Here is a 25,573-nt window from a genome sequence, read left to right as displayed (position 1 = left end):
ACCCCACCTGTCGGAGACTGACAGAAAAAGGGAACAATTTGAAGTAGGGGGAATATCACATAGTAATTTCTTTTTACTTCCATACATGCTGGTAATATTATTTGTACCCTTGTATTTAATACACGCTGCTGCAACCTCAATTTATAAGAAAAACAGCTCTGAGTGTTTTATTCTCTGTCTTATGAGGTTTAAGAATGCATTGAGAATCATTCAAGTCCATTCCTCAATAAAGAGTTTCTCCAGAACCTTCAAATGTTGGTGCTACCTCTTCTTCAGTTAATCCCAATAATTTTCTATAGGGTTCAGCTCAGGGAACTGGGATGGCTGTGGCAGAATGTTGATTTTGTGTTCAGTGACCCATTTTTGGTTGATTTGGGTGTTTGTTTGGAACCAATGTGCTGATGGATGTTCTAACCACAATCCATTATAATATGTGACCCTGGACAACAAAACAATTTTTTGAAATTGAGATTTTTACATCAACTGAAAGCTGAATAGTTAAGCCTTTCATTGATATATGGGTTGTTAAGATGGGACAATATCCGGTGGAGATACAAGAGTGTAAACTCTGGAGTGTAAATATCGCCTTTGAAGTTGTTAATCCGAGGCACTGTAGAAGGCCATCCACTCACAAAAATCTAGTTTTTATATATTTTGGGTTGAAAATTTACAAAATATCTTTATGGAACATGATCTTTACTTAATATGCTAATGAGTTTTGGCATAAAAGACAAATAAATAATTTTGACCCACACAATGTATTTTTGGCTTTTACTAAAAATGTTCATGTGCTACTTAAGACTGGTTTTGTGATCCAGGGTCACATATTTCTATAAGAGCAATTAAATTCCATTTTATTTATATAGCGCTTTTCACAATGTGCATTGTTTTACAAAGTTTAGGTGCTACGTATGAGAAAGCTCAACCCCATTTGGTGGATTAAGTTATTCTAGCTATTATCAAAAGAGTTTTGAGATCTTACATTTATGCATTTGGCAGACCGACTTACATTGCATTATCCTATACATTTATACCTAGGGATCGAACCCACAACCTTGCGTTGTTAACACAATGCTCTTACCACTGAGCTACAGGAAAGCATTTTCACTACATTACACTTTCCTTTACATACAAATTTGAATGCAATACGCGTTTGTCTAACCCCACATGCAGATAACTAGAAAATAAATCGCCACTTTAAGTCTGTTTATGTGCTTGTTACCACATGGAGCTGTTTTCCTCACAATGACTCCAGGAAAAGATACTAAAGAAAAACGTAGTAAATGACCATAAATGCTTTATTTTCTTTTTTAGTCCTCTTACATTCTTTTAATATAACAAAAGATTAAGATGCCACATTTGAAAACATCAGCTACCTTAAAAATCAACAGATAGCAGTGTTATGGTAAAATGCTGGTAATGCTTAAATGCTGTTATCTGACAGGTGGATGTATGTTCAGCAAATACCCTGTTATGTACAGTATTTAGTTTGCTAACTCTCTTTAGTTTAAATTAAAATTAATAATTAAATTGGAATTTAATAGGCACTCTCAATGTAATAGTTCTGAATGGTGCACAGCCCTGCTCTACTTCATGATTGCTCTCTTTCTGTTTACAGCATCGCTCAACTGTTGCATCTTGCATGCATAGACAGGAGACTGTTGAATGTTTGAAGAAATTCAATGCCAGAAGAAAACTTAAGGTAAGTTTTTAAAAGGCTGTGAAATCACACTAACATGCTTGAATGGTGTGTACCTTGGGTAGTAAAAGTTTAGGGTTGGTGAGTCAAATTTTAAATTTCAGTTTTCAGGTTATTCATTTACCCTTTTACCTATGAAGATAAATTATTAATAAACTACTATGTAGAAACTAAGGTAGGACAAAGCACAACTTTGCTATAAACTGTGCTATATGTATTTATTTTATTATTGGAAACAATGAGTAATGTATTCTTGTCAATTAAATTTTATTTCTAAAATATTTCAAAAATGTTACTTTAATAATTGCCTGTAATCGTTTTGCAAACCCGTTACACTAGCAAATAAAGTGAGAATTTGATTTTACAGTGTCTCTGTAATAGACAGAAGAAACAAATAGACTGCGCTAGAAAGAAAGAAAATACCTGTAGCCCTAGGGCCACCTTTACCCAGCAACAAACTACCAAATATTGTCCCCCATTAACAAAAACACACACATACTTTTAATGGTGTAACTTGTGTGCCAGAACAAGGAGAAGCAAGAATCCAAATGCAAGCAAAAGTTTCTTGAAACATAGGGGTGGGAGAAAAAAATCTACTCAAATATGAATCGTAATTAAGTCTTCTAGGGATTCAAATGGATTCACAAATTAAATTTGTTTGTTTTTTAAATGATTGTAAAAGAAAATATAATAACGTGATGTCATCGGAACAAAAAAGGCGGAAAGTTAACAGCGAGAGAGGTACAGCACCCATTTTTATTCATTTGAGTGATTTCTTCTTTTTCAGTACTTTCACCAAAATGATTTGTTCAGATTCGTTCACTGATTCGTTTAGTGACCATTTCGTCATATATTACATAAATAAGCCATCAGGAGGTGAATATAAGTGTTTAACGTGTTTGTATGGCTAAATGAGTACGTACTGTTTTGCCTGAATGTGATTTGGCTGTTGTACGCCATATGTTCTTCTTATGTTCCTTTTTTAAGGGCAGGTGGCAATTTACGTTTGAGGAGCATATCTGCTACCTACTGTACTGGAGTGTGGGCCAGAGATTAGCCATGTGATGTTATGACGAGCGCAACAACTTAAGTTATGAGAGACAGGTTGCATTAACACCGTTACATGGGTTTTGCACAAGTAAACAACACATAAAAAAATAAAGTTACAAAGTACTGCACATTCAGAGCTTTTTATTTTCATGTATTTTCATTTTAACCTTAGAGGCATGGGCGAAGCTAGCCCCTTTTTAGGGGTGCTTCAGCACCCCTAAAACTTGGAGTAAGAAATGTTGTTATTCTAAAAAGAATCGTCTTTTAGAAGGTTAAATAATTTCCAAAACATACTCTGTAGTTTTTGGATTAAAATGTATGTGTTAAGGATGAAAATGAAACATCCCCGCTTAGCAAATGGTGTCATCCTCTTCTCTTCCTCCTCTGTACCTGCACCACTCAGCGCGAGACACACGCGGAGTGAGAACACGTTATGTAGTGTTGTGAATCAACTAAGTTGCTCCAAAGCTGTCTCACACTTCTTTCCTTTTACATAGAGTTGTTCCGATTAAGAAACCATATCGGTGAGTACTGGAGTCAGTATCCTGAATCACCATGGTACACCTATAACAAGTGTTTATTTTCGGACTATTTTAGTCCAACGGGTCGCCGCCACTGTGGAGTAGCACAGGACCTGGGTGACTCATCCATCGTCATAAACGGAGAGAAGTAGCGCCGGTTAATATGTTCTTCCGCAAGACGCATTCAGTTCTGTTTATTAACTGCTAGCGCGTGAAACAAAAACAACTAAACTGCGGACCTGTGTCTCTGTTGTTAAAGTTTATCGTTCATTTGATACTCATTTTAACAGTCTGGAGTCATGTAAACATGACGTCACGTGCGTCTTTTCTGGTCAGTCGTCATGGAAACGTGATCGCCCTGGCGTTTGGACCAGAGTGTCAGGGGAAGTGATTCTTTCTGAAGCGCAAGAGTGAGGCTGGTACGGTTCAGATTTGCGTTCCCTTCACTAAAATCTGTTATGCGGTCTTTTAGTGCCTTGCGCCGGCTCCATACATGGCTCAGGAGGACCACAGGCCAAAGCAGACTCCAGCACCTAGCTGTGATGTCTATTGAGAAGGAGTTGCTTGAAATAATTGAACCCCAAAGGGTCATTGACAGGTTTGCCAGCCTCAAAGTGCGGCGACATAGATTAACTCTCCCAAAGTAGAGCAAATATGGGGATTCAGGGGAAGTACTTTAAAGATTTCCCCTCTATTTCTTTTTTTATATCTTTACTTTCTTAGTATTTTCAAGACCTCTGTAAATTATCTGGATATTTTGGACATTACCTTCTTTTCTTAATTTTTTTTATTTATTGATGACTTATATTGGTTTATGAAAGTTCAGACTGGCGTGCGACCAGATTTAGATGGCCATTTGTAAATAATTTACAGAAGGTGAATTACATTTTGTTGTCCAAGTACCTGTTACATTGTTCAATGACAATAAAGATCTAATCTAACCAATCTGATGACTGTTGATACAGAAGGAGGCATATGGAGTTAAGGGTCAGGAAAAGCTGTGTGAAGAAGGTTTTGTGTTTGTTACAGGGGGCTGTCTGCGTGAACTCTCACAATTAAGCTGGTGTTCTGAAAAGGTCTCAAACCTTGTTTGTATGTGTTAGCGACCACTCATTCAGTATTTTAGGTTTAGTTAGTTAAAACGGCTCCGTTCTATCGTTCTTACTTTAAAGGGATTGCCATGCAAGGAGTTCTGTTCTGCAAAAAAAGGTGTTAAAAAAATCTGGATTTTGGAGTTAGTTGAATCAATGTTAAAATTATTAAGTTTTTTTTCAATAGACACATTTTTTGTTTTTGTGTGAAAAGAGGTGGGGGGGGGCTTTGCAGTGGGGCTCATTGGGTGCTCAGCACCCCTAAAGCTCTGACCCTAAAATCAACCCTGCTTAGAGGGCTATATGCTTTTGATGAAAGTAAACATTTAAAAGGAATACAGCAGCTGTGTGATTTTGCTATGCGTTTTCTGCACAAGAATAGGCCAAATCACACTTCCCATTGTGAAGAATGATTATGCCAATGGAATGTTCTTTTTGTAACAGAAAAATGCTTGACTGTAAACTGCAGTTATTCTTCTGTCTGTATTCAACCTATTGGTTGATTTCTCTCACTAACATACGTTGCTCTAATATGCACTCTACTGTAGTATTAAAAACAACCGGAGGAAATCTCAAAACATTTTATGTGCTAAGTATGTTTTGACATGGATGTCTTGCAAATGTTATCCGACCATGCTCTCATTTAACTTTTAGTTTCTCCTCATCTGTTATTTTCTTTCCTTGTCCATAAAACTACAACATGTTTACATGTCTCTTAATTGTTCGTGTGGATAAATAAGAGATTACATTTTTGAAATTTTAACAAGGTTCAAAAAAATCTGTCAGGAACCGGCGGACGTAAAACAACTTTTAATATAAGAAAACTAACAATGAAGTGAACTTAAAATGCACACAAACATAATAAAATACAACATTAAGTCCAGGCCCTTCCCTGTTGTCGCTCCTCTCTTATGCTTCCGGAGCTCCTCCGTGAGGGATATGAGACTGGTACATGGTCGCGCCATTCCCCCACCCCTCGTCCCGCCCTGCTAAGCACAGTAATTAATTGGTGTAGGGCTTATTTGTGTTTTGTGTAATTATTCGTTTATGAATGGTGATAAAAAGTTGAATTGCGCCAAAGTGCATCCATTAAAACCACCTGATTAAAATGATCTTGTGAGTAACAATGTATTTTATTATATCTGTGACTTTAAAATCATTTAAGCGATATATAATATTGTGTAGGGCAAACATATACGGTATATAAAACACAGACGTAAATAAACTGCTGAAAATAGGCTCAATATTAATGCTTCGTATTTAAATTGTATGAATTCAAACTATGCACAATATAAAGCATTGTTTACACTGTTAATTTTACACGTAAAATGCTAACCCAAACCTGCCTGAAACGCCTCGTGTAACCACACCCCCACAAATCTATATGAGTTTGTGGTATGATTTGATTAAGGCCGCCCAAATGTAAACGCAAGTAAGGTTAACAGGGCGTACCTGTCAATACAATTGCTTTGGACCCTGATGTTCCAAATATGGTAAGAGGCGCTACATTTCCGTCACACGCTTGCAGTATTCGACCAATCATTACACACTGGTTCACTGGCCAATCATGGCACACCTCGCTTTTCAGCGCGATGTGCTTTGTAAAAAATCTGCCAGTTTCAGAGAGTCGGGGCAAAGAGGAGATACAAACATGCATGGTATGTGGAATATACAGTGTTTTAAACCTTTAATCGTGTATACACATTGCATTACATCTAAAACTAACAATAATATTTGTTTTAGCCGTGTCATAGGACACCTTTAAATCCATTTGTTCGTAAAATAGAACATTTGTTTTAGCATGATATTTACAGTAAAAACATTTGAATTGGCAAGGGCAAGAAGACAAAGTACACCAAGAAGATGGTTATTAGCTTTACTATAATAAAACCATGGTTTAATTTTTATAAGGGTGTTTTGTGTTCTGTTTCTGTACATGTGACATTCTCTTTCATTTCGTTCACGAGTGAGAAGTAGCAGCTAATTTATTTTGTTTATGAATGAGATGACTGATCATTCATGTCATTCCTGAATGAGAAGTAGCAGATAACACTGACTTTATTTTTTTAATACTGGTTGAAGTACATATGATAAATGCTTTAACTATTCGGTTACTGTCAGGATCTGGGTATCCTCCCTGTCTCTTCCTTTACACACAAGCTCTCATTCACCCCTTTACACACACATTTGTACATATTTATTCATCTCTCTTTGATACAGCATTAACATCTATTCTCTCATTAGCCCTGTTATCACCTGTCGCTCGTCACAATCAGCACTCGTGCTGTTTTGCGGTGACACCTGTTTCTTGTCTTGTCTTGATTAGTCTGTCTACTTCTAGCGTTTGTTCCTTCTGTTTCTTGTCGGATTATTGTGCGAGTAAGCCTTGCCTTGCCTTGCCTTGCCTTGCCTTGCCTTGCCTTGCCCTGCCCTGCCCTGCCCTGCCCTGCCCTGCCCTGCCCTGCCCTGCCCTGCCCTGCCCTGCCCTGCCCTGCCCTGCCCTGCGACCTCCTCGGGAGTGTATTTGTTTCCTGTTTTTTGCGCAGCTATTGAGTCTGGCATTTCTGTTGAACATTAAAACCTAAGCTTTGAACCTACCTCGCTCTTGGGTCTTCTGTTTCTGACCGCATAACAGAATAATCCGACCAAGATGGATCCAGCGAGGGAGGAGTCGTTTCGCTCTGCGGTGAAGGTACAAGGTGTCCTTCTGGGTCGACACGAGGAGGAATTATCAGCTGCCAGATGAGCCGTTGAGGGGTTGGTGGCCCAGGTTAATGATTTGTCTGCTCGTCTCCTTCACGCACAGTCTAAGTCTTCAGTGGTCTCTTCTCGTACCCCGCATTAATAATCCTCCGTGTTACTCTGGGGAACCAAGAGAGTGCAGAGCCTTTTTGACTCAATGTGAGGTGACTTTTTCTCTGCAACCACAGACCTATGCTGAGGATCGCGCCCGCATCGCCTATGACATTTCCCTTCAGTCTGGGCGCGCTCGTGAGTGGGGTACCTCCGTGTGGCAGGCAGGCAGCTCCTGTTGCAGTCGTTTCGAACGTTTTAAAGAGGAGATGATCAAGGTTTTTGACCAGTCTGTTTTTGGACGCGAGGCTTCTTGTCTTCATGCTGACTACTATTCGCCAAGGAGGAAGATCTGTGGCCGACTTTTCAATAGAGTTCCGCACACTTTCCACCACCTGCGAATGGAATGAACCAGCTTTAGTTGCTCGCTTTTTGGAGGGCTTGAATGTGGAATTAAGGGAGGAGATTTACGCTCGTGGATCACCAGCTGAGCTAGACCCCCTTATTGAGCTGGCTATTCGCCTTGATCGATGCTTTGATCAGCGACGACGCGTTCGTACAGCTCCACCACACCTCGTGAGACCTTCCTTCTGTCTACTTCGGTTTCTGAGCCCGAGCCCATGCAGTTGGGTGGCATCCGCCTCCAGTCTGGTGAGAAACATCGCATCTCCAACAGACTGTGTCTTTACTGTGGTACGGCTGGACATTTTGCCGTCTCCTGTCCGGTAAAAGCCAAAGCTCGCCGGTAGACAGAGGAGTACTGGCGAGCGCGGCTGTAACATCCTCTCCTTCAAGGTCTCGCACCACGTTGCCCGCTACCATCCGTTGGGCTGGTTGTTCCATCTCATGCTCTGCATTGATCGACTCCGGAGCCGAGGGGAACTTCATGGATGTGGAGTGGGCTCGAGAGCATAACGTTCCTCTGGTGGATTTGGAGGGTGGCTCCACTGTCTATTCCTTGGATGGTAAGGTCCTGTCTGAGGTCCACCATTGGAGATACGACGTTGGAAGTATTTTGTCAATGAGACCGCACTTTAAATGGCTGACACCCTTACCAGTGCCCTGACTACTGAACAAGGGAGCTGATTGAGACATATATGGTAACTTCTGTAGGACTCAATGATCTTTGCTAGTCCTGTGTGTTCAAAATTTGGAAGGATGAGGGGAACAAACTGTTTTAAAAGTAATGGAGTTTATTCATCAGATTTAAAAGGTCTTCACATCGATGGTTTGTTGCCGTCTCCATACGAGTCCAGTCAACAACACAAAGTTTCACACCCACATTTCATACAGAAAAGAGAATATGTTAATGTCTTCTGCTCCCCCTCCGTCTCCGGGTCCTAATTCCCTGAGCAACCAATCAGGTCCTGTTGGAGCATCTGGCCGGAAATCTTCTGAAACCAGCCTTTGTTTGCAAGTTGAATTGCCTTCTGTGTCCATGTAATTAGACAAAATTTCAATGGTTATATCGCACACAATATGGTTAAAACAAAGGTTATATGATTAAAACATATCTATTAAACTTTAATCATGTCACTTGGGAAAGTACATTTGATTAAAACAAAATTAGTCATCCATTTCTATATCGAATGATCTTAATTCCCACACTTCATTGTAGATTTTCAACATAGCGATGTTATAAACTCCAATAACAATGCAGGGTTTGAATTTACATTACTTAATCACTTACAATAAAAACTGTCCTCTGCCTTAAATTTTCCGTTATATTTATTTGTTTTACTTTAAAAATTTCACAGTTCCTCAGCTCCCTTGGTACCATGGGATAGATAAGTGTCTATACGATCCACATTAACTAATCTCAGCGTAAGTTTTTTTGCACACTGAGGTTTTTGACATACTATTCATGACTTCATTTTCACCCACTATATAAAATGGAAGTAGGCGATTTCGGATGCAGCCCGAGTTTTTCTGCCTTGCTCTGATGTCATGCTGACGTGTCCCAAAATACTCTCGCGGCGAGGCAGGCTGGCCAAAATTTCGCCCTTACCCCTGACTGCGTTGGTGAAAAGCATGATGGGAAACGACTTGCTGACAACACAGCTTAAATGCTCATTGGGCGAGAACGTCCGCTGATCTATTTTTTCTTAAGTTCCATTAATAAGTCCATTAACCAAAGTCGTTTTTTTTGTTATTTTTATGTGTAAAAACACACCTATGTGAAATATATTGTCCTCATAACCCTGTTCATGTAAAAGCAGTGGCAATTTAATTGCATCGATTTCATCTGCGATAAAAAGCGCTTTTTTAAGTAGATCAAAAACTTAAAGGTGTGTTAACAGAAGCAGTTTCTGCCAATTTTATAGTAATCTTGATTACCTGTAGAGTAGTACTTGCATTCTTCAAATCTCCAAAAAGTCTTTAGTTTTCTCACATTTACAGAAGACAGATACAGATGTACGATTGTTTCCGAAAAATTGTAGAGCTCCCTTGGGCGTGCCATTGGCAGAGCTAAGGCCAAGTACATAAAGCCTTGCATAACAGTCCGCCAGCTGTTCCATGGATGTTAATACTGCTCAAAGAAGTTATGTTATTGTTACAGTTATCTATTGCTTACAGTGTGATCGAACAATACATATATGATCCTGAATCGGACCCCGAGTCTGTAGTAGAACAACAGAAACAACGACTACAGATTGTCGTCTCTATATGGTACATATCGTTATTACTCTCTAGCTTTGGTGCTATTTGGAAAACGAGACTTTACATTCGCAATATGTATTATTTATACCTAAAACATTAAGAGAATTTACTGTAATGTTGACACTTGTCATGTATCGCATGTAAAAGCTCACATAAAAGATTACAACACTATGAAATCCTGTGTCGTAACAGTATACATTTCTAACATTTAAAAAAAACTATAATTTCAAATAAATTGAAATATCATAGAATATAGATATTAGATATATTATATATAACTATTAAAAAAAGAATAAATGTTTAAGAGGGCTAAGACAAGAAAAAATAAAAGATAATACAATCCAAAAAACAAGGAAGAAAAAGAAAACAATCACTAATTTCAATCCATATGAATAAATACAAAATGTAGTATTTAATAAGTGTTAAAAAATTCCAGCTTTTTATTTTTGATATATTTTGAATATTGTCCCAAATAATTCTTAAATACTATAAAGAGGGTGATTTCAAAACAATCATTTAGGAATAAAATACTTAGCAAACAAAATTAAGTTAAATATAAAAAAACGTTGACCTCCTTTTTCACAGATTCCATATTCATTTTATATAAAAAACATGTTAAATTGAACCACAATTATTGCACTTTGTCCAGGAATGAAAGAAAACTATGCTCTGTAAGATAATATGCTCTGTGTTTTCTGGAAATGAGTTATTTACTATTTACACAATATATGAACTATCCAGAAGGATAAATATCACATAGCCAAAACATTTTTAAAGAATTTCTTGTCACGCTTTTGGTCCAGGCAGAAGAGTACACACAGAGTACCAGTGAAAAAGGGATTTAATCCACAAACAAAAAACTCCACAAAAACATAAATCCTTCAAAGGTAATCCACACAGGAATCGGGTCTGGGGAGCGAAACAATAGTAATATCCGGAGAAACAGGTTAGGACTAACAACATAAATACTCGACAGAGAACTAAGGCAAAAGGCAGGGTATATATAGAGTCCGGTAACGAGGTGTAGATGCGTGTGATCAATAATCCGGGGAGTGCGAGCGGGATAGACCGTGAGTGGCTTCATGGCCTTCTGTTCCGCGATTGACAGTTAATAGATCCTCCCTTTAGGCGGTACGGCCCCAGGCAGCAGCTCAATGGCGCAGTCCCATGGCCGGTGAGGAGGAAGTTTCGTGGCCCGGCATTTGGAGAAGACGTCCTGGAACGACCCATATTCTCCAGGGATCTGGGTTGGGATTATCTCCTCTGGACTCTCAATGACGTTAATCCGAACGGGAGATTTGAAGAATTCGAGCAGGCGGAATAATCCATTGTCAGACAGGAACCTTTGCAATTCTCTCCCCAGTGAGGATCTGACCCGTCTGCCAGTCCACGATGGGTTGATGAAGATGCCAGGGCCGTACCAAGACGAGATCTGAGGTGGACCCCTCCAGAACCCAGTACATGATCTCTTCTGAATGATGGGATCCGATCCTTAGGGTGAGGGCGAGTGATAACAGATCCGACCTCTTCCTAACGGTTTCCCAAGAATGCCTTGTATGAACATAGTCCTAAAATTCCTGAGTCCAAGTGACGTTAGCAGAGCCCGAGAGACAAAGTTCCCTGCAGCTCCAGAGTCAATCAAGGCTTTAACTGAAAGAGATGAATTACGGGCAGCCACCACTACTTCGGTATGAGCCAGAGAGGGAACAGATGCGGGAGAATGAATCGTACTCACCATAGATTGCTTGGGCCGGATCGTACAGCTGGCTATACGGTGTCCCAGCGCTCTGCAACACAAACAAAGGTTAAAGTTGCGGCTTTGAACCCATTCTTCGGCGGAGAGATGAGAACAACCCAGTTGCATGGGCTCGGGTTCTGGAGAGCAACTCACAGCAGGTGTAGGCGGGAATGGAGGAGATACAGTGGGTCGTGGTTGGGTACAGGCATACAGGTGTTGAGCTACCTGAGATGAGCGTTGAGTAAGAGCTTCTAAACCCACTGTGTCATCAAACATGGCCATCTGGGCACGAATTCCGGGTTCCAAGCCCTGTCGATATACTGAAATCATGGCTGCTTCATTCCATCCACTGCCGGCTGCCAAGGTTCGAAACTGGATGGCATTATCCACCACGGACGAGCGACCCTGCCGTAAACTCAGCAACGGTCATGCACGGAAAGATGATCCGCGGCCTGCGGTGAGTGTGGAAATCAGCGGTCCTCCAGCCTGCCAGATGCCTTTGGCCCAGTTCAGTGCATTTCCACTTAGTAGAGAGATAATGAAAGCGATCTTTGCTTTGTCGGTTGGAAACAGTCCCGGGTGCATCTGGAAATACAACTCACACTGCAGGCAGAACCACTGCACTCCTCCACTGATCCTGAGGAATGGTGAGGTATGGCCATGGGACTAACGCTGGGCTGAGGTGGAGTGGATTGAATGCGCAGGAGTTGGAGAAGTTCTGTGAAGGGATCCGGGACATCTGGAACGTGAGGTGAGGTGGTGGTACTCTGAGGGGTGGTCATTTTTGGTAGGGTTGAGTATTCTGTCACGCTTTTGGTCCAGGCAGAAGAGCACACACAGAGTACCAGTGGAAAAGGGATTTAGTCCACAAACAAAAAAACTCCACAAACATAAATCCTCAAAAGATAATCCAAACAGGAATCGGGTAACGAGAGCAAAACAATAGTAATATCCAGAGAAACAGGTTAGGACTAACAACATCAATACTCAACAGAGAACTAAGGCAAAAGGCAGGGTATATATAGAGTCCGGTAAAGAGGTGCATGTGATCAATAATCAATAATCTGGGGAGTTCGAGCGGGATAGACCATGAGTAAGTGACGATGCATGGGGCATGGTTGATGAGGGAGAATCCGGCATTGTTACATTTCTTAGATTTTTGGAAACTTTAAATAGGAGGTTCTTATGTTTAAGCATTCTTTTGTCAAAGAAAATATCTAAATTCTTTCTTACAGACTTGACATGGATAGTTTGTCTAATAAAAGTTTTAGACTTTTATAAAAATAATAATATTAACTTTATTTTATAAACCGCCTTTACATGCAGCATCTCAAAGCGCTTTACATAGAAAAAGGAATAAATTAAACAGACATTCAAATAAATTAAATGTAGGAAAACAACAACGTAAAAACTAAATTTCAATCCGATAAAACACATAAACACCTCATACAAAAGCTACACAAAAAATAGGTTTTGAGCAATGGTTTAAAAATATTAAGAGACTCAGCATTTCTTATCTCGGTGGGAAGGGAGTTCCATAATTTTGGAGCAAGAGAGGAAAAAGCCTTATCCCCCATGGTTTTCAAGCGGGTTGCCGGGACATTTAGGAGACCAACTTCAGTGTAACGGAGAATGCGTGCTGGGGTAAAGGGTAATAAAAGGTCTGACAAATATTGAGGGGCGAAATTATGTAAGAGAGCATAAGGATTTTAAAATCAATACAAAACTTTACAGGAAGCCAGTGTAAGGTTTTCAAAACCGGAGTGATGTGTTCTCTTGAGCTAGTCCTAGCCAAGATGCGGGCTGCAGAATTTTGCACCAACTGTAATTTGCCTAGGGTAGCTTTTAAGGCTCCAGCCAATAGAGCATTGCAATAATCAATACGAGATAAAACAAAAGAGTTGATTAACTTTTCAGCTGTAGGAAATGACAGCATGGGATTGAATCTGGCAATATTTCTGAGATGAAAAAATATATTTTTACTGTATTTCCAACATGTAGTTCAAATGTTAAGTTGGCATCCAATATCACCCTTAAGTTTTTTATTTTATTTTTAAACTGAACAATGGAGCCATCCACTTTTAGGGCTGAAGGCTTGGCCGTTTGTAACTGGTGAGGTGACCCTACGAGCATTACTTCAGTCTTGTCACTATTCAGAGAAAGGAAGTTATCAGACATCCATTGTTTGATCTCAGAAATACATTGAGAAAGACGAGAAACTGTCACATTAACACTAGATTTAAAATGTATGTATATCTGGGTGTCATCCGCATAAAAATGAAAGTTTAGACCTAGTGATCTGAGAAGTTGGCCCCACGGAAAAATGTATTTGCTAAAGAGTAAGGGGCCCAAGATGGAACCCTGTGGAACACCACTTAATGCCGAACCAGCCTCTGATTTACAACCACCCAACACAACAAACTGCTTGCGCTCAGACAGGTAAGATTTAAACCAGTTTAGGGCAAAATCAGAGACACCAAAGACAGTCTCTAAGCGGGTGAGTAAAATGCAATGGTCGATGGTGTCAAACGCAGCACTAAGATCGAGGAGAATTAATATCGATAGATGTCCAGAATCAGACGCAATTAACAAGTCATTTGTTTCCACATCACAAAGGGACTGAGAATCCAGAGAAGAGAAATGGCACAATGATCAGACAGCCCTGAATCAGAGATGGACAACTGAGACACAAATGAACCATTTGCAATCACAAGGTCTGAAATGTGACCTTTGTTGTGGGTGGGACAGTCCACAAGTTGGTTTAGTTCAAAACAATCCAATAAAGATGTGAAGTCTCTTGTTGTTGTAGAGTCTTTTTTGTCCATATGAATGATAAAATCCCCCAATATTAGAATTTTCGCGAATTTGAGGACCAACCCGGATAACATTTCTGCAAAGTCAGATGTGAAGTCTTTATTTCTCTCAGGAGGTCTGTAGACAGTTAGTAGGGCAGTAGATAGAGATGCAGAAATACTCAGAACGAGACATTGAAAGGAGTTGAACTGGGGCACAGCCACAGGACGCAGGAATCAATATTGATGTTAATCACGAAGATGATCACATAAGACATAGCCAGCAGGAGTAAGTTCATTAAAAAGAAGACCATCGTACTCTTTATGCCAGGTTTCTGTTAAGCATAGTATGTCCAGGTCTTGATCTAAAATAAAGTCAGATAAAATCGCAGCTTTGTTGTTAGAAAAGAGTACGTTAAGCAGCACCGATTTAAACAGACGCGACTGAGCAGACGAGGCCGAAACCTCCTCTCGAAAAACTGCCAAGTTTGTAAGATTAGCCCTCGCCGGTCTCCACAGTGGTCTTTGCAGTTTGCACAGATATGTCAGTGAAAGGTTTAACTTACGAGTGTGACAGACTACGCCGTGATGCTGACAGGATTCCAGCATGACTACAAACAGGGTGTCTGTCTTGTCCTAAAACAGAGCTACTCTTGAGGTTCAACAGCTGTCGGAGCAGAGTACCTGAGAGCCATTCTGGGGAATCCACGCCAGCAGCAGTCTCACGGAAGTGCAAATCCTGGAACACACAGCCGTTGATTAAAATCCAAAGGATATCCAGAGATAAAAACAGTAGTGTGAATCCAGCGGGTGCGATGCGATCCAACATTGCGATAACACAATAACTCCTGCAGGTTAAAGAGCCCAGAGGCCGCATTAAAACATTCATAAAACATTCATAAAACATTCATAAAACATTCATAAAACATTCATAAAACAACAAAATGATTGGTAGGAATATCACTTTTAAATCATGAAAAGAAAAACGCGATAATAAATGTGAAAGCTATCACGATCTTTTGCATTTTTGACCTTTCCAGCCGACTCAACAACGCAATTTGTGAAGTGTCTGTCTTGCTGCGCTGTTTTCAGTCCTCTTACTGCAGCCGCCTTCTATCGTCTCCTTTTCAGGTGAGGCAAGGCGCATCTCGAACAAGCCTAAGCTCACGGAGAGGCATGGAAACGCCGCTGTGATATGTCGATTAGGTCACCAAATATGATGACTTGCTGGATAAAAGGTTAAAAGCCCTTTCAGATTGCACACGATAGAGCGAGGCGAGTGTGAGACACGATGACGTGCTGGAAGAACAACAATAGATCCCCATGAAGTCTTTCACAGTACACGTGATCAACGCGCCGTTCAGAGGCATGAGCCAATCTCCATTCCAGAGGACATCCCACAAATTCAGCCACCAAAACACCAGATGGATACAAGACCCCCTAAATGGAGCGAAGTTGAGAGTGCTGTTAAACTGCTGGATAAGCTCCAGGAGAACATTATTTGGGCACAAATGGAGGTAAAATCCAGCAATTCCAACAAAAGGCCAGCCTGTGGATTCAAGAAAATAAAGAATACAGCTCTTCCTGGGAAGCTGAAATTCTGGTGCTTCCAATTTGGTTGGATGGTAATGTAGAGGTTTCAATAAGGAACAGTATTATTTAAACAATATTCTCCACCAAATTTGTAAGAATTATCATAAGCTTTTATCACAATTATAAGTAATATATTGTCCACCACCCTTTGTAAGGGAAACTAATATCAGTCCAAATTGGGATAAATTTTATTGATTATTATCAATTACATTTATCTGGATCAAATTCATGATTTGGGGAAATCAATTAGCTTATAGCACCTTCGTTAAAAGGATTAAGGATGCTCAATGAGTATGAGTATGATACTTGCATGTCTTACCCATCAAAAGAAATAAGTGTCCTGGTGCAGTTTGTTGAGGCTCCAGTAGACCTTGGCTCGAAGTGATCAGAGAGAACCTTTTTGATGCAGATGATCTGTATCTGGAAAGACACCCTAACCCTAACCTAACCCTAATATGAAAAGAAACACCAAACATGATCTACAGATCATCTTGGTTAAAAATGGAGTTACTACAAATCTAATAATGCTAGTAGTTATTCTCATAATCATTCAACAGACATAACAACAAAACGTCTAGGTTCGCTGATGGAGGGATGAGATGTTGTGTCGACGTACGTCCAGCCGCCATCGATCAAGGCTCGGTCCGACAACTGTGCGAGAAAGGCTGGATGCAGCCCAACCCTCAGTTCTGCAGATGTCTTTCAGAGAGGCTCTCTGAGCCAGTGCCCATGAGGAGGCTGCACCCCGGCAGAGTGAGCGTCACTACAGTGGGCAGGGGCCTGAGATCAGTAGGCCAAGTGATGGCGTCCGCGATCCAGTGTGCCAGTCTCTGTTTGGAGACAGCCTCCCTGCTGTTCCCTGACACAGACAAAGAGCGAGAGCTCTGTGTTTGGTCCGAGTAGAGGTGCAGGGTGCGTACTGGACACGACAGGCAGAGGGTTTGGACTTCCTCCTAGGGGGAGCGCCTATAGGTTCCCCACCTAGTCCCAGGCGGGAGTGGTGGCCAGGCTGGGGTACCCGCAACTCTAGGCACCCACTGGACACGGAGAGTGCATGCTGATCCCCTACCTTCTTGATGGAGACAAGCGCCGACAGGAGAAAGATTGGGTTCTCCAGGGGCTCAAACAGGGCCTTACACAGCCCTACCAGGACCATGTTAAGGTCCCAGGAGGGTACGGATATTAGCCCCCAACGGGCCACTTAGGAATCTGCTGATCGGGTCCTCCTGCCCCAGCACGACACAGACCGGGGTACTCTGTGCTGCATGAAGTGCAGAAGGGCTAGAAGAGGCGCCACTTATAGCAACAGTCGCCTAGTGGTTGGTACTCTTACCTGAGATAGCCAATAGCTGCTCCAGAGTTGAGTGAAGTCAGGGCGACCGAGCTGGTCTGCCGCGAATGCCCAGAAGGGGGCGTTCCCGGTTTTCGTGAGCTCTTCATGCACTGCTGGGAAACTGGCACCCGGGAAAGCCGGGAGCTGCAGGGAGCCCTCAGCCTCTGATGTCAGGAAGCATCCACCCGATGTTGCAACCGAAATCTCATCCTCTGAATGCCGTGGCATGGATCCGCGATGGTACTTAACGCCCACCATATCATAATTTAGCCGTTGTCAAAGAGGAAGCAAACAGTGTTGTGGCCGTGTCCAAAGCGAACAGGGCCAGCCGCACTTCAGCACTCTGGGAACCAGACATGTGACACAGGTATTGTGCCTGTCTGGCTAGAGGATGGGTTGGTCGCACCCAAGACTACAGCGGCGAGACATGCCTTGCGCCATCTGCTCACTGTAGGAGAATTTGCTCTTTTGCTCTTTGAAGACACCTCTGACCACCTACTGAAACACCAGGAAGTCGCAAACGCCAGTACGAGTTACGCTGTTCTGCATCGTAGATCCAGTAGGAAGAATCGAAGATTGCTCAGCATAATCCTTGCAGGTTCCGAAGAACAAAAATGTGAATTAATTAATTAATCTTCCCTTAATACCCGTATGTAAGAAGCAGAGTCTGGCGTCCCATTCGCCAAGTTCATTGGCCTTTTCAAAGTATAATCAGAGATGATAGGTTTCTCAAGTCAAACCTCATTCTGTCAGTCTCGACACAATGTCGAGAGACCACCAGAAAGGGAAACATCAATACATGGAAAGGTTATAAATTAGTATACTGTATTTTCATTTCTATATAAATGCAACTTCTTGTAAATTCCAACTCAAATCTTCAATAAATATAATCTCTATCTAAATCTAAATATTGAATCAGCACTGTCTCACCAGTAAACCATAAGCGGGTTTCCAATCATTCTGGTTTTCACCGCACACTTGAGATGGTTTTTCATTTTTGGTATGGAATCAAACAGGGTAAATTTATGTTAAACGTCTTGACATTCCCAGTCTTGACATTCAGAAGCAGCAGGGGACATCAAATTGGGGTGCTCATCTTTAAATTATATACTTATAACATGTGATCCAGGTGATTTTGCTGTTCATGTGCTGAAGATCTTACTTGGGCTTTTGATATTGATGACAATACTGTCCATATTGCTCGATTGGTACATTGTGTTGGTATTAGAAGTAGTGCCCAATGTGGCTTAAATTCCATCTTTTCCGAGGTACCATTTTGGCTCTCATTATTTTTTTCTTTATATATGCTCCCACTTGGGAGGGGTGTTAAATGGGTTATTTTAGGCTGATTGAAAACTAGATGTGCAGCTGCATTCTGGATCATTTGGAAGGGCTTGACTGCATTAACTGGTTGTCCACTTTTGTAAAAAAATCTGGGTGTGGTATTTGAATTAACATCTGAAGCGTGATAGGCAGATTAATTATGTGGTCATCCCTTTTCCAGCTGCTTCTTCTGTCGAAAATTAAGATATTCTTTCTCTTAAAAATTTTAAGAAAATGATTCATGTTTTTATTACTTCCAGACTTAACTACTTTAATTTACTGTATTCTGGGGTCAGCTCTGTCCCAATTACAACTTGTGCAAAATGCGGCCGCTAGACTTGTGACAGAGGTTCACAAATGGGATTATATCGTTTTAAGATCCTTACACAGCCTGCCTATGCGTTACAGAGAAGAAATCACAATTAAGTGTTGTATACAAATTGGTAAATGGGTTGGCTCCCTCACATTTCTCTGATTTATTACCAACCAGAGACTTGTGTCCATCCCTAAGATGGTAATTTTTTTTTTGAATAGCGCTATATCAATAAATTTGCCATTGCCATGATCATAACTTCAATAATAAGTATATCATATAATAATGACCAAATACATCAAATGAGTGCCAATATAGCTTGCATGGAGTGAGCGCACTGGTGCTGCAGTCGCATTGTGCAAGTGGATGCTACACACTGATTGGTGGGTAAAGACAGACCCCTGGTATGATTGTAAAGCGCTTTGGGTGTATTGTTGTACACAGAAAAGCGACATATGTTTTTTTTTCTTATTCATCCATTCAAAAGCCATTCATCCATTTAAATTTGGTTTATTGAGAGTTAATCTAATATCAGTAGCTTCCCGGTGTGCAAGCCAAGACAGCAACAGTGGCAAGGAACAAAAACTTATTCGATTAATAAAAATTGAAAAACCAGTCTCATCCGTGAGTTCCAATTTTCATAATGATTCTTTATGGCTACATTCAGTGACTTTTGAGGAATAGTAATAGTCAATGTTTATGAGAACTAATTTATTTAATTTACATTTGTTTAAAACTGTTTAGGCATGATTTTGTCGAGTGTCATTTTGTGACCAATATCATTTACATTTACATTTAGTCATTTAGCAGACGCTTTTATCCAAAGCGACTTACAGATGAGGAAACATTGGAAGCAATTATAACAACATAGGCAACAAAATACATAAGTGCATCAAACTAGTCCATTAAAGCCTAGCACAGTTTAAAAAGCTAAGAATAGTGAGGTTAGTAATTTTTTTTTTTATAAAGAAGGAAAGGGAAGAGAATTAGGAAAAATCAATCAGCGACGTGTTGACGGAAGAGATGTGTTTTTAGGCGTTTTTTAAAGATGGCAACCGAGTCTGCTGATCTTGTAGCAGCTGGTAGATCATTCCACCAATGTGGAACAGATCCAGAGAAGGTACGGGAGAGTGACTTTTTTCCTTTTTGGGATGGTACCACTAGTCGTTGTTCCTTTGCAGACCATAGTGATCTGGCAGGAACATAGATCTGCATTAGCGAGTGGAGATACGATGGTGCAGATCCGGTGTTGGTCTTGTAGGCCAGGAGCAGAGCTTTGAACTTTATGCGGGCGGCAACAGGGAGCCAGTGTAACCTGATGAAGAGCGGAGTTACATGCGCTCTCTTCGGTTCATTGAAGACCACTCTTGCCGCCACATTCTGGATCATCTGGAGAGGTTTGATTGTGCAAGCAGGAAGTCCAGCCAGAAGCGCATTGCAATAATTCAGTTTGGACAGGACAAGAGCCTGGACTAGGACTTGCGTTGAGAGCTCCGATAGGAAAGGTCTAATTTTCCTAATGTTGTAGAGGATGAATCTACAGGACCGGGTGGTGCTGGCAACATGACTTGTGAGGTTAAGCCGATCATCGATTACCACTCCCAGGTTTCTGGCTGTGCTGGACGGTGTAATCGTTGATGAGCCTAGTTGAATGGCAAGGTTGTGGTGAATCTTTGGGTTGGCCGGGATCACAAGCAGTTCCGTTTTTGCAAGGTTTAGCTGTAGGTGATGATCCTTCATCCAAAGCGAGATGTCACTCAGGCATGCCGCGATGCGAGCAGTGACCGTCGGATCGTCCGGTTGAAATGACAAGTAGAGTTGTGTGTCGTCGGCATTGCAGTGATAGGAGAAGCCATGCTTCTGAATGACCGAGCCGAGGGATGTCATGTAAATGAGAAGAGTAGCGGTCCAAGCACTGAGCCCTGTGGCACCCCCGTGTTGAGCTGTTGGGACGCGGAGACCTCATCTCTCCAGGATACTCTGAATGACCTACCCGAGAGGTAGGACTCAAACCAATGCAACGCCATTCCAGAGACACCCATAGCACTGAGAGAAGCCAGGAGGATGTGATGATTGACAGTGTCAAAGGCAGCAGACAGATCCAGTAGGATGAGCACAGATGACATGGATGATAATTTTGCCAGTCTCAGGGCTTCGATGACTGCGAGCAGTGCAGTCTCTGTGGAATGACCGGTCTTGAACCCAGACTGATTGCTGTCCAGGAGGTTGTTTTGCATGAGAAAGGAGGAGAGCTGATTGAACACAACTCGCTCCAGGGCTTTGGTGAAGAAGGGAAGGAGGGAGACAGGCCTGTAGTTTTCTAGCAGTGTAGGGTCCAGGGTGGGTTTCTTTAGAAGCGGTGTGATGCGGGCCTCTTTAAACGCTGCGGGAAATGTCCCAGTGGTGAGCGAATAGATGATGATGTGGGTCAGAGCAGGCACAACCATTGGAGAGATGGCCTGGAGGAGATGGGTGGGGATGGGATCCAGTGGGCAGGTGGTAGGGTGGTTGGAGCCAATGACCTTTGAGACATCAGCTTCAGACAGAGGAGAAAAGGCGGGGAGCACACACGTGTCAGGGATGTGGGCGGGTTCGACAGATGGTTGCGTAGAGAACTGGCTGCTGATGGCAGTAGTTTTCTTTACGAAGAACGATGCAAAATCAGCAGCTGTTAACTCCGATGAAGGTGCGGGAGCAGGCGGACAGAGGAGAGCAGAGAAGGTTTTGAAGAGCGTTCAAGAGTCCGGAGAGTTGCAGATCTTCGAGTGGTAGTAATCTGTTTTTGCAGAGGTGACATCTACAGAGAAAGAAGAGAGAAGAGATTGGTAGAGAGAGAGGTGTGCAGGGTCTTTTGACTTGCGCCATTTTCTCTCAGCTGACCGGAGGCTGGCGCGATGCTCACGCAGTACATCCGATGACCAGGGAGCCGACGGGGATGGACGGGCTGGTCCAGATGCAAGAGGGCATAGTTTGTCCAAGCATGATGAAAGCGTGGAACACAAAGTGTCTGTGGCATTGTCTGTATTCAAAAGAAAGAGCTCATCAGAGGGGGGGAGTGCAGAGAAGACAGCAGAGGAAAAACAGGAGGGAGGGAGAGACCGCAGGTTGCGCCGGAAGGTGACCATCGGTAAGACATCTGCGATATCCAGAGCAGTGAGGTCGAGGTCGAGGGTGACGAAGAAGTGATCAGACGTGTGCAGCGGGGTGACCTGAGAGTGATGAGTGGAGCAGTACCTTGTGAAACGACAGAGCAATGTTTAGACATTGATTTATAAGCTGTTTTCCTCATCAGGACCTCATGAGAACGCATACCCATCCACACAGACATAAAGACAGCTGTGGCCTAGTAGTTACAGCGTTGGTGTCACGACCCAGGCCTCTGTGGCTCTCTCCAATGACCACCAGAGGGCATCCTCTCCCGAATTCGGATTCCGTTTCTGGACTACATTACCCAGAGGTCCGGTATCACAGGATAATCACCACCTGGTGTTCCCTGTTACCGCTACATTATATATACTGTGCTTTAACTCTCATTCATCGCGAAGTCTTGTTTAGCCTGTCTTGCATTTCTGAGCGTTTATACCGATCTGTTTTCCTGTGCATTACCTGACTACTCTTGTACCTTTGACCCCTTGCTGCCTGCCCTACTGACCTACTGCTTTGTTTGTGACCTGTCTACTGCCTGCCCTGATCTCAGTCTGGTAACCGACCTTGATTCTGTCTGCCTGTGTAATCCCTGTCGCTGTTGATTTGACCCTTGCCTGATTATACCACGATTTATATTAAACATTGCAAATGGATCCGAATGCCCCTGACTTGTCATTACAGTTGGGCTTGTAATCAGAAGGTTGCGATTCAAATCTCAGTGCCAGCAGGTCATGACTGAATAATAATAATAATACGTTTTATTTATATAGCGCCTTTCCAGAGCTCAAGGACACTTTACAATAAACAAACAACAAAAAAAGGCGATTGACAAAGACAGCAGACAAAACAACAGACAAAACAACAGTAGATAAGAATTAGGTGAATAGGCAGCACATAAAAAATAAAAAATAGAAATAATAATTATGAATTGTGACATTCTGAAAAAAGGTGAGTTTTGAGCATGGATTTGAATTCAGAGATAGTGTTAACAGAACAGAGAGATCGGGGGAGAGAGTTCCACATTTTGGGTGCAACAACACTAAATGATCGGCCCCCCATTGAAGCAAGGCGATGCCGAGGGACAACGAGAAGGCAAGAGTCAGAGGATCGTAAAGTGCGAGTCGGGGTGTAGGGGAGAAGCAGGTTGAAGAGATAAGGAGGAACCAAGCCATGCAGAGATTTAAAAGTGAGAAGGAGAATTTTAAATTTAATACAGTAAGCCACCGGGAGCCAGTGAAGATCATGCAGAATTGGGGTGATATATGCAGAACGCTTGGTGTGGGTTAGTATTCTAGCAGCAGAGTTTTGGATATATTGCAATTTGGAAATGGAGCTGACAGATAAGCCAATGAAAAGTGCATTGCAGTAATCAAGGCGTGATGTGACAAAAGCATGGATGATAGTTTCAGCATCTGAGGTACTAATGAAGGGACGGAGGTGAGCGATACGGCGTAGATGAAAGAATGCTGATTTAGTGATAGAATTAATGTGAGAGTGGAAAGATAGAGACGAGTCAGAGATAACACCGAGATTTTTAACAGTACTAGATGGTTTGATATGAGAGCCAGCGATCTCACAGGGAAAACTGGTAGGAATGTTCTTAGTGACTGACGGAGGTCTGGTGAAAATAATCTCAGTTTTGTCCATGTTAAGCTTTAGAAAATTTGAATGGAGCCAATCTTTTATTTCATGCACACAAGTAGAAGTGCCCTTGAGCAAGGCACCTTACCCCTGATTGCTCTGCAGTAATGTGCCACTGTAAAAACTACTTGTAAGTCGCTTTGGATGAAAGTGTCTGCCAAATCTCTGGATCTGTTCCACATTGGTGGAATGATCTACCAGCTGTTACAAGATCAGCAGACTCGGTTGCCATCTTTAAAAAACGCCTAAAAACGCATCTCTTCCGTCAACACGTCGCTGATTGATTTTTCCTAATTCTTTTCCCTTTCCTTCTTTATAAAAAAAAAAACAATTACTAACCTCACTATTCTTAGCTTTTTATACTGTGCTAGGCTTTAATGGACTAGTTTGATGCACTTATGTATTTTGTCGCCTATGTTGTTATAATTGCTTCCAATGTTTCCTCATCTGTAAGTCGCTTTGGATAAAAGCGTCTGCTAAATGACTAAATGTAAAATGTAAATTAATAAATGTAAATGTAAATATGTATATACAATACTATCTATAAAGTATTATGTGAATAAGGCAAGCAAGGAGGTTTGAACATTCTGACACACGACACAAAACCCGCACGTGATTGAACAAATGAAATCCCTCACTCTCTACCCAGTGTTATTATGAAAATAGGATTTAGTGCCATATTTAGGATCCTAATATTAACAGGGTTGTTTGTGTTATTAGTGCTTTTTTCAGTTGACATTATATTATTGACACTGCTTTGTTATTGTTTACATTACTTAACAGTCTTTAACAATCCACCACAGTGGCTTTTATGTGCACATTTGGTCATTAATTCTTTCTGTTCTTGTTTTCAGGGTGCCATTCTCACTACAATGCTTGCCACCAGAAACTTTTCAGGTATCTCTAGTATTCTATTTTAACACTGTGTGAAACACATATTAACACATATTTACATTTACATGATTCTGCCGCATCATGTCATGTTTCTCTTGATTTTAGTGGCAGGATCATGACAGAGTCTCATGTCTTGTGTGAAGAGAGGCAGTTATGGCCCTTATGGCATTCCATAAACTCTCTCCGGTCTCGTCTCTGTTCCCATCTTCTCCTTTCCTCGTTATAGATTTGTGTCCTACACCTGTTCCCCTCTTGATTTGGTCCCTTATTTAATGCCCTTGTGTCTTCTGTCTTGTGCTGGTTCATTTGTGGTTTGTGTGGTGAGTTCATGTGTCTTGTTAGTCTAGTTAAGTGTAGTTTATGTTTAAAGTTAATTTTAGTCTTGTTTTAGTGTAGTTAGTATTAGTCCTGTCTTGTCATGTTATTGTTTCCCTGTTTTGTTCTTTGTTTTGTAATTTTATATTAAAGTTGCTGTTAAAACCCCTTACCCGCTGTCTGCACCTGGGTCCTCTGTCCATGTCTCACCACCCGTAATCATGACATTTACCCATTAACTCGTAAGACACCTAGATACTACGGTATTATTTTACCTTACAGAAAAAAATATCAAATATCTTTAAATATGGCCTAATGCACAACTATTTTAATATAAACCAGCATCTCTACAGTGCATTTCTTTATTTAGCTTACTAGTATATCACTAGTACATTAACTTTATATACATTTTTTAAAATTTTATATAAAGTAGTTTATTCATGTGGTTGTGTTGTATATGTATTTCACAGAGGTTAGATAGTGTAGTTAATTTAAGTTTACCAGACTTATTTTGACTGTTCGTTGCAAATACTTTTTTTAGTGCATGTTTGACCATAGCTTTACTCAAATCAAACAGTGAATTGCTCATGAAGTAAACTCCTAGATCAGCGCTGGAGTGAAATGCTCAGGAAATTGCAAAATGGCTTTGCAAATCTCATCATCTACAGT

The 25,573-nt window shown here is 41.4% G+C and overlaps 1 protein-coding gene across 2 annotated transcripts in view; it reads left to right on the top strand.

Annotated features, from left to right (window-relative positions):
- Positions 1 to 25,573, top strand: part of camk2a (calcium/calmodulin-dependent protein kinase II alpha) — a gene marked incomplete at both ends in the record, with an annotated part of 150,689 nt that overhangs the window by 81,642 nt on the left and 43,474 nt on the right. For both annotated transcript variants that reach the window (XM_079486586.1, XM_079486585.1), the window contains 2 exons: positions 1,619 to 1,702; positions 24,550 to 24,592. In XM_079486586.1, coding sequence (XP_079342712.1) covers positions 1,619 to 1,702; positions 24,550 to 24,592 — 127 coding nt within the window. The remainder of the gene's footprint in view (positions 1 to 1,618; positions 1,703 to 24,549; positions 24,593 to 25,573) is intronic.

This window comes from Barbatula barbatula (assembly GCF_947034865.1).
Source record: "Barbatula barbatula genome assembly, chromosome: 22".
NCBI classification, from domain to species: Eukaryota; Metazoa; Chordata; class Actinopteri; order Cypriniformes; family Nemacheilidae; genus Barbatula; species Barbatula barbatula.
This window is presented reverse-complemented; position numbering and strand designations above follow the sequence as displayed.